At 38.0% G+C, this 9718-nt stretch overlaps 1 protein-coding gene across 8 annotated transcripts in view; it reads right to left on the bottom strand.

Annotated features, from left to right (window-relative positions):
• Positions 1–33: 33 nt before the first annotated feature.
• The window catches only part of LOC118274276 (dmX-like protein 2), a 51409-nt gene continuing 41724 nt past the window's right edge, over positions 34–9718 (bottom strand). For 4 of the 8 annotated variants that reach the window (XM_050706280.1, XM_050706297.1, XM_050706286.1 and 1 more), the window contains 14 exons: positions 9383–9545; positions 9017–9119; positions 8537–8704; positions 7853–8034; positions 7284–7392; positions 5164–5247; positions 4616–4676; positions 4216–4445; positions 3775–3844; positions 3613–3687; positions 3120–3337; positions 2758–2863; positions 2287–2409; positions 34–1893 (listed from right to left, as the gene is read on the bottom strand). In XM_050706280.1, coding sequence (XP_050562237.1) covers positions 2309–2409; positions 2758–2863; positions 3120–3337; positions 3613–3687; positions 3775–3844; positions 4216–4445; positions 4616–4676; positions 5164–5247; positions 7284–7392; positions 7853–8034; positions 8537–8704; positions 9017–9119; positions 9383–9545 — 1670 coding nt within the window. In that variant the 3' untranslated portion in view covers positions 34–1893; positions 2287–2308. Of the gene's footprint in view, positions 1894–2286; positions 2410–2757; positions 2864–3119; positions 3338–3612; positions 3688–3774; positions 3845–4215; positions 4446–4615; positions 4677–5163; positions 5248–6137; positions 6189–7283; positions 7393–7852; positions 8035–8536; positions 8705–9016; positions 9120–9382; positions 9546–9718 lie in introns of all 8 variants that reach the window. The other 4 variants (XM_050706305.1, XM_050706316.1, XM_050706288.1 and 1 more) reach the window with 3 other exon arrangements.

The raw sequence follows: 9718 nt of genomic DNA, 5'->3' as shown, positions 1-9718 counted from the left end.
TAAAAAACAAAGAAATAGAAATAAAACAATAACTATGAGTTAAACTTTATTTTAAATGTTTTCTTCATAAATAAAACAAACTAAGCATTGAACATTGTTCATTCAACTATAATATTGTAACAGGTGCGTGATACAACTCATTTCATACGTGGTTGTCTAGAAGATAGTGGGGATTTCGTACGTATGCTAGAAGCGAAGCGATACGAAGCACTCCCTGTAAGGTTTGCGCGATTAGTGTTCTACTTTATTCGTGTACATATGATTGCTAATTGATGCAATTGTACAAGTACACTCGACTCGACAACTAGTACACGAGGCGTATTGTCATAGCTAGCAAAGATTACCTGTGTACGTATAACCTTTCCATTATATACAGATGTTCATAACGTTACATTTAAGACAATAATTGACTTGTACATGTCACAGTAAAACGCTTCTCTTGCATACCGCTTTTATTGTGCGAATTTAAACCATAAAGCCTAAACTTGGTAACTTATTTTAATTGAATTTGATATTTATCATAATTATGTAATGTAGCTCGTTAAACAATTATGTTCGATAGATATAACTTTGGTGTTCTGTTCATTAACCTAAACAATATTACAAATAGTTAACCAAAGAAAAACAACGAAACCAATGTCTTTTATTTCACTCAGAATAGGGTTCCATTTAAACGAAATTGTTATATTTAGTCAACGGATTTAATAATATGACTAACATCAATATTATGTATTATTTGCTATTAGGATTACTGCTAACGGGTTAGTACGATACATGGGACCGTGTTATGTAGCTAGATTTTACTAATTCAACTATAAATAATTTGAAAATATACATAAAATAAGATTTAAGTTTACAATAGTATCTGTTAGTATATTGGAAATTGCTATAATTTGTTTAGTAAGTATATCACTGAATGTATCACAAGCGCAGTTTAGATATAGAACACATTGCAGGCTATACAGAGTCTAAGATAATTTTGTTATTTCCCTCACTACAAACGTATAATAATACTGTTAAAATAAAGCACAGGAAAGTACACAAAATATATTTGATATTTATAATTTTATTGCTTCGTTTAGAAATGCTTTCATGGAACAAAATATTGCTTTAAAAATAACATGAACATATTATATAATCTCGAATACATCACATAGAATACATAGATATAACAATATAATACTTACTACTAGAACATGAGGTGCCATATAAGGGGATTAAGTATAATAATGATATTACATGAAATACGCTGACCGACCGCCAATCGCACGCGCCACGAGATTAAATAGTAATAAACAAGTTACAGTAAGCCAACGACGATTTATACGAGATAGATTGATATATACCTATTCAATAAATTATATGTTATTATGCGTCAACAAGTTATATGCACTCGTATCATAAGCTAAATTGTTTAAAAGAGCTAAACTGTTATCTAGTAAAGGCTTCGACGTCGTCAATAGTCGGATTCATAAGTTAGCATCGAGTTAGTTATTGCACTTTACACTAAAATACAGCACATCATACAATATGTCACACTACCGTACTCCTAGCGCCGCGCGTACGCCACGTATAGCGCGCGGCTTAGGCCAGCCACTGCCGCCAGCCACCGCTAGCGAGTGCTAATAAATAAATTATATATTTATCTAGGACATGTTTATTAAGTTAAAAATAGCGAATATTTCACACTAGAAATAACTAAAGATTCATTAACATTTTAAATACATTATAAGATACAACATCGCCTACTCAGTGACTAGTCTAACGGCGTACAATGATCATCATACTCGTAACATTTGAATAGCAACAACGATAAATAGGTACATCACAAGGGCTGTAAGGCTAGACGCGGTGCGCCGGACCACATTATGCTCTCTCCTGCGTCTCGCCATCCTACAACAAGACGGGGGTTAGTCCATACCTGCTTTCTTACGACTACCACTATATAGGGTGACTGGTAATAATTAGTGAACGATATTTAAACACGTGATTGTACTCATGATTATAAACAACTTTCCCAAAGAAACTTTTTTTGTATACTAATTAGTTTTATTTTTATCACAATCACAATAACAAAACAACTAAAATTAGCGCGCGAGCGTAAAGTCCCAAAATACCTATTAATCTCCCGATAACGCGGGCGGCTCGCTGCTAACAACTGATTATGGGAATATACGCGCGCGGGAAATTTTGTTGTCACTAATTATATTACCAGTCACCCTATATATGTACGAGGTACATATATGTATGTATAATATATGTTTGTAGTATACTACTGGTACTGACCGTGCATCGCAGTCACACAGACTTAATACTGCGGTTGATGAGGCAGCGGCGAGTCTCGCTCGGGTAGCTTCCGCACTTTCATGGTGCCGTCCGCGCCGCACGAGAATAGACGGCCAGCATTGTCTACAAAAACAATATGAGCATTATAAATACAATAATGTAAATTACTGATAAATAAAATAATGTAAGTGACTGCCTCGTTAGCCGGGCAAGGGGTCTCGGGTTCAATTCCCGGTTAGGGAGAAGTATTACTGTGCCCGGTATATGGCAATAGGCTCACCACCATTACATGGGACTTACAATATAAATTGTGAAAAGAGGGTACACCCACTTTACATAATTTATGTTGTACTGTGTACACACAGTAGCATTACGTGCCATAATGTGCACTTCTGCCTACCCTTTCGGGGATTAAAGGCGTAACGATGTAATGTAAATTAATGAGTTAATTGGAGTCACAGTTAATCTTACCGATATGTATTTGCGTAACACCCTGGCCAATGTGCTTGAAGAAGGAACTTCTGGCATGTTCTCCCGCGAACGTGTATAATAGTTGGTGAGTCGTCAATGAGAACACCTGCAATTTGAACGAGATTAGTCATATCACTATCAGATAAGTTATTTTGTAATACGGCTAAGCTAGCTTTTTATTACAAACAGTACCTTAGTAGGCCTAATTTGGTTTTTCACAAAAAGATAAAATCATTTCCTGTTCTATTACTTTACAGTGACCGCTTTATCTTATTCGTTACCAAAGCCTACCTTCTTTGTATATTGCAGGAATATAAGCCCACATTTGAACTATGTATAATTAAAAGTGTTTAGCGTGATACCTTAATATCCCCATCGGCAGCTCCGATGGCGTAGTAGTCCTCCCGGGGCGAGAGCGCGACGCACTTGATGGGCGCGTGGTGCGCGTGCAGGCGCTGGCGCACGGCGCGCGCGCGCAGGTCCCACACCAGCACGTCGCCGCGCCGCCCGCACGACACCAGCGCGCCCAGCGACCCCGCCCACGCCACGCACGCCGCGCCGCCCTCGTGGCACGTCCACGCTACGACACACACATCATTACACATTGCACATCCAGTTTATACGCTGCTATTCTAATGAACGTTTTTCGGGTGCTGGTTGTTCTGGTTGTAGCTGCTGGTTGTAGTTTTACGACATATCCAAGGCCACATAATACTACTATACAATATACCATTCTAAACAATAATATTTATATATTTATTAATTCTATTAATGCTTTAAAGACTGCTTTCATTACTTTTCGGTGTTCACAAGTAAATAGAAACCAAGAAGTAAATAAATAAACAGTATACTCACAAACCACTAAAGCTTTCTTAGTAGGCATCAGTGTGTCCCACACGGCTACGTTTTTACTCTCGGAGCTATGGCCAGCTGGAATATTTAAAACCAATGAGTATAATATTAACAAAGTAATATTAAAGAACATTTATTTTCTAGTTAAATAATATCTATTATTACCTGTAGCAACTAAACTGCAAGAACCGAGGAAAACGAAATCGCTAATTCCTTTACTGTGACACTGGTGAGTCTGGAAAAGAAAAACAAATGACAATACATTTCATTTCCATGCAATCATGATAACATTATCGTTTCTTTATTGTAATCCTCTTTTTTTGGATGGAGAAAATAATCAAATGACTTCTCCCGCCTTAGGCGAAGCGAGAGGGAGTGTCAGACTCTTACTGACTAAAAACAACCCCGTTCCTACTCCTGTTTTTGGAGCCGGAGCCCCGGTAACCCGCTAGGCATTCCGCAGCTCCGGTTATACTTACTGTAAAGTTGACATATTTGAATTCAGACTAAAGGATTCAAAATATTGACAAAGACAGAAGAAAATATTACAGATTAGACATCAGACATTAATATGGAAATACTATTTACATTATAGTAAAAACTTACAAAGAACGGTCTAGGCGAGGCATGAGGATGTCCAGCTTGATGCGGTGCGGGATGCAGTTGCCACATAGCCAGGTTTCCATCAGCGTCTGATGCTGCGAACTTGTTCCCGTAGTCGGAAAACCGTACTCTCGTCACCTTCGCGAACGCGCCGGGAGCTCGTGGAGACCAGACGCAGGATGGGTGACCCCACTCCCATAGTTGCACGGACCCGTCTGCTCCACCCGTTAGGTCTACAATTCGACATTTGTATTGTTATTGGGTACTTACTTAGGACTTAACGAAGAAGATTCTTACATAGAAATGGCTAATTTATCTTAATTGATTGTGCAAGCCTTGTTATATGATGGTATATGTGTAGCAATAATATTTCAAAATCATATTTTAATACCAATCTACTTACACAACGGTTGCGAAGGATGCGCTGCCATTCTTTTGATGTTGTCGATTTTGTGTTTCAGCACCTAAATATAACATTATTATTAAACAAAAATAATAAATATGTGATAATACAGAGAATAAATCAAGGTTAAACATATTAATAAGTTAGTAACATAGACAGATCATGCTTCGCTTAATTAATAAAACAAATGTGCAATAGACAACGCAACATACATTAGCAATAGACAGTTGGAACTTAACAAAAATAATTCGGAAACATCGACATCAACACATCTACTAAACGAACCTCTACAACGAAAAATAAAAAGTGGCCAGAACGTAAATAAAACCTCCTTGTTGAGAACAGCTGAAAATGAGAACGAATGGGGGGAAAACAAAGTGTCCTAATGTCTAGTGAAATGGAAAACCAAAAAAGAAATCATCATCGGAGAAGAAAATAATAATAACACCAAAAAATAAAACATCGAGCTAGAAATAAATCTTGGGGAGTGCGACCGCTGGCTAGGGGTGAACGAAAGTTGCAGTGGATTGGCTAGGGTTGTCACTGACCGGTTTCATGAGAAGCTTGGATCGATGCAGCACCAGCCGACAGTATTTCGGGTCGTGGCAACCCGGGAACTGTAGGCCCTTCACCTGTGATCAACACTCTGTTATACCGAACATACAATCATTCATACACTGAGACACAAAATGGCCACTTCTTAAGAACCACGTTCGTTTAAAATTAGCCTTTAGCTTAACGTACCTATAAGAAAACTTAAAATTAATTCCCACTTCCAATCGATATTTTTATACTGTCACATAGTAATCTCTGGAACTCCCGTCGGTATGGTTTTGAGGGAGTATAGAGAGATTAGAAAGGTAAGCGAGGGCGAAGCGCGAGGCGACACGAGACAATATACACGTACAGACACGCACACAATAACCACACCACCCTTATATAGATCCCAGCGCTTGTTTCATACTTACTGGGTGAATAAATGTTTTATATTTAACAAACTACAAAGTTCTTACAAAATTAAACAAATATATATATGAGCGATTACCGCACAATGTGATAATTAAACTAAACTATTTAAATACTAATTATTCATCGAATATTTTTATACTAAATGTCTAGTTAAGAAATAGTTTCTATTATTGCCATAAAAATACAATAATGTGGAGACAGGGCGTAACTACCATTGAGAATCTCCATAGAATCCAGTAGAATCTCCATCAATTTTTTGATATTATCATCATCATCAGATGTAAGGATCGTTTTTAGATCTGTACGCTTAATATGAGTTTGCTTTACGTTTAAAGTTATCGGCGCGGCGCTTTGATTGGCCAGCGCGAATAAACCAACTAATCAGATGGGCCGAACACGCTTTCGTTTCGATTTCAACTTGAAGGAAACTCGTACTAAGGGTACAGTTTCCACTACGTTTTAGTTGTTTCTAGAGTAAAAACGTTAGATTTAAATGCTATAAACATTGATCCACCCAGTAAATACCAGTGCATTAGTTATTACGTGCACGTACTGTAACTATATACGCTTCTAGGCCGGTCGGCACGCTGCTTGACCGCCGCTCCTGTTACATTACATTACGTTACTCGTTACTTGTATTAGTCCAGTCTGCAATATCTAGCCCCACTACTCAACTGTTAGTAGAAGAACTACAAGATTAGGTATTAATATAATAGTATTCTAATGTTATAAAGCTTTTCAACGTGTTAATATTAGCTGTTATGTTCTTATAAACTAATATTTTGCTTTTGGAGTTTAAAAGCACTTGGTAATAATATAGTAATTTCGGTTTATAGTTTCAAAATATTATCTACGAGTATTAAGCGTGGATATTAAACATTCATGTTTGTTGATTATGTCCGTTATCAATTGATAATGGACGCGTTATTTATAGATAGTTGTAAGTGTAATAAAATACTATCCGCATTATCAATGAGTTCATTAACAACTGTGTTTTATCTGTGATAGACTAAACAGATAAAAGTGTAATGCTGATATTGTATTACCAAAATCTTATTAATGAATCGTTATAATATGTACAATTGGCTAGTTTCCTCAGTCAAAAAGAAATTATTTTGACTTTTCAATACCTACAATATAATGTCCCAAAATAATCGTACTTTCATTAATTAATTTGACGATATACTTATTTTCTGAAATTTTCTAGCTACTTTTTGAGATATAAGTATGTATAAACATTTTAGACGTTATATATCACAACCTACAAAATTCATAGAAAAGGTATTGTTTTTTACATTTCGATAATAGTATTGAATTTGACTGGTTGGAAACTACCTTATTGTCACAACTGGTCAAAATGAGTATTTCCTTGATCAGATTTCAACTTCATTGTTCATACATATTATAGTATGTACCTCCATTTATGATTTATAATACGTACGATTAAGATTTTTGCTTGTCCCACTGATAGACAAAGGCCTCTTCTCACACGGAGAAGCAATGGTGACTTCAAACTATGTATTCCTTTACCACTTTCACGATAACGTACATTATATGATGGTATATTATATACCATTACCGATGATATATACCGTATATTATGAATTGTTTCCACAGGACAATGTGCTTTCGTGTTGACTGCATCTCCAGGCGATCATACGTGTGTATATTAATGGAATAAAGGTGGTGATATACTTACAACACTGGCACCTCGTCCCGTTTGGCTGGCCATGCCAACTGGCATTTGTGGCGCGTTGGGGTTCAGCGGTGAGCTGTTGCCAGTTCCCGGTACTGAACCGCTGTTGGGTCTGTGTAAAAATTTAAATGTTCATGAATTTTGCATACAGAATGGCGAGCACCTAGCTTCATTGACAGCCAGACTGACGAACAATTCAATTTGACGAGTTAAAAGTGCCTAATAAAGGATTAATTGAATAAATGCTTTGACTATGTGACTTTGACACTTTGTAACATTATATTTTTTATTGGATTAAGAGGGCATGGCGGTCTATACGTGGTCACAATTTTTCCTAATAAAAATATTTAATTCTATCAACCTACAGAGTTTATTAATAACCAAAATACGTAAGTACAGAATTACATTTACATAAACTAAAAAGTTATCATTTTATGTAACGGAAAGAGAGAAAAAATAGAATTAGGTGTATTAATGAAGAGGACATATTTGTTCGTTATATAACGTCTAAAAAGTTAACCAACTACTCTTCACAAACACATTAACGACATGAATAAGACCGCAGTACATACTTATCATGATGCTGTATGAGCAGGAAGCCGGTGTCAGGCAGTGCGGCCGGGTCGGCGGCGAGGGCCAGCAGGTCGAGCTCGCACTCGTCCTCGGCCCACCAGGCGCCGGCCCGCAGCAGCAGCGACACGTCCATCTCCTGCACCTCGCGGGCCGTCGCCACCGCCAGCAGGTACCCGCCCACCTGCGATGCACGAGAATGTTTAGGTTAAAAAATTTTAAAGGGAGGGGGATCATCCAATGACTTTTCCCGTCTTAGACGAGTCGATAAGGAGTGTTATGTCCGAATATTCAAACGCTACTCAATTTTAAGACGCTCTCAAAACTCGTTCTGGCCCTAAAATTACGGAGATATGACGATATTTAAGTACAACATAAAATTTAGTAGCATTTCAGTATTCGGGCGTTAGACTCTTACTGACTAAAGACCATCCTGTTCCTACTCTACTGTTCGAGCCAGAGCCCCGGTAAACTCGCTATGTAGTCATCGGAGGATACTGATAAGAAGTTTTACCGATAAATATAGATTATTGGCTTTGATTCGTTATTATTTCGTCCAAAATCCAAAACATTAAATTAAACAAAATTGAGTATGATAGAAAACACCCATCTGTAATCTGGAAAAGTTGAGGAATTTATTGTTTTAAAACTTAAAGTTAAAGTGAATTATAATGCCGTAGTATTACCTTATTGAGACAGAAGGCAGCAATGGAGTCCTGTTCCTTGTGTATGATGCGGACCGGGTTGTGCAGGTCGAGGTCGCGGTCTCGTTGCTGCGCGCCGCCCGCGCGGGACTCCGCCTCCGACTGGGAGCCCGCGCGGCGCCGGGAGAATACCGCGCGGATGAACAGGTCCTGGTACATTATTATATTGAAATTTTAGAACTTTTGCTTGAGCCATGGTAAGTTTTTTATGCATAATATGACATCATATTATAGATAGATATTCTTATTGTAACCCTACAATATTCTTACAGCCAAAATACCTATTTACTGCCATACTCAGTGTAATTTAATGGTTACTTAACCCCCTCTTTAGCAATTGTTTTCGATACAAAATCTTTACGTGCGGCAGTTAATCTCGTTTGTACAATAATTAAGAATGTATCAACCTCCATACATAGTAATTGGTGAATACTGAGCACATTGAGTGATGCATATTCTCACCTGGACCGGTTCTTGTCTCACGAGGAAGCTCCATAACCTTCGAGCAGGTGCCGCACTGAACAGCACCGAACTGAATGGAGTATTATGCTTTTCTAATAGACACCTGAAACAAGGAATATAATAATTATGTAAGGAATGGAGGCCCAATTCTCCCCTTTCCAATCCCCGATTCCCGAACAACCCTTAAATTCCTAACCCCCAAAAAGCCTGCAACGCACTTTTAACGCCTCTGGTGTTTCAAGTGTCCATGGGCGGCGGCGATTGCTTACCATCAGGTGATACGTCTGTTCATTTACCGGCGTGTTTCATAAAAAAAGAGTATGTTATTTTTCAAAAGTCTTTCATAAATATTATAACGATACTTGCCTGTACTTATTGATAGGTGGTCCTGTAGGCAATTGCTCTGGGAAGCAGCCGGGGATGTAGTCTGGGGGCGGCGGCCGGGACTCCAGTGTCTCCGTCAACTGTTGCTGCCACTGGTCCACGCGGCGCAGGGCTCCGTGTACCATCGGACTTGTTGTCGCCAGCTCTGTGTACACATTGTTACACATTTCATAGAAACTAGTGGTCGCCTAGTGGTTGAAATTCAACCATATACGATTTAATTTACAATACCACTTAACATACGTTCAAGGATAATTTTTATTTAACTCAAACTCAAACAAACTCTTTTATAATTAAAACTTTATTCATTACTATTGA

The sequence above is a fragment of the Spodoptera frugiperda genome, chromosome 3 (assembly GCF_023101765.2).
Source record: "Spodoptera frugiperda isolate SF20-4 chromosome 3, AGI-APGP_CSIRO_Sfru_2.0, whole genome shotgun sequence".
In the NCBI taxonomy this organism is placed as follows: domain Eukaryota; kingdom Metazoa; phylum Arthropoda; class Insecta; order Lepidoptera; family Noctuidae; genus Spodoptera; species Spodoptera frugiperda.
This window is presented reverse-complemented; position numbering and strand designations above follow the sequence as displayed.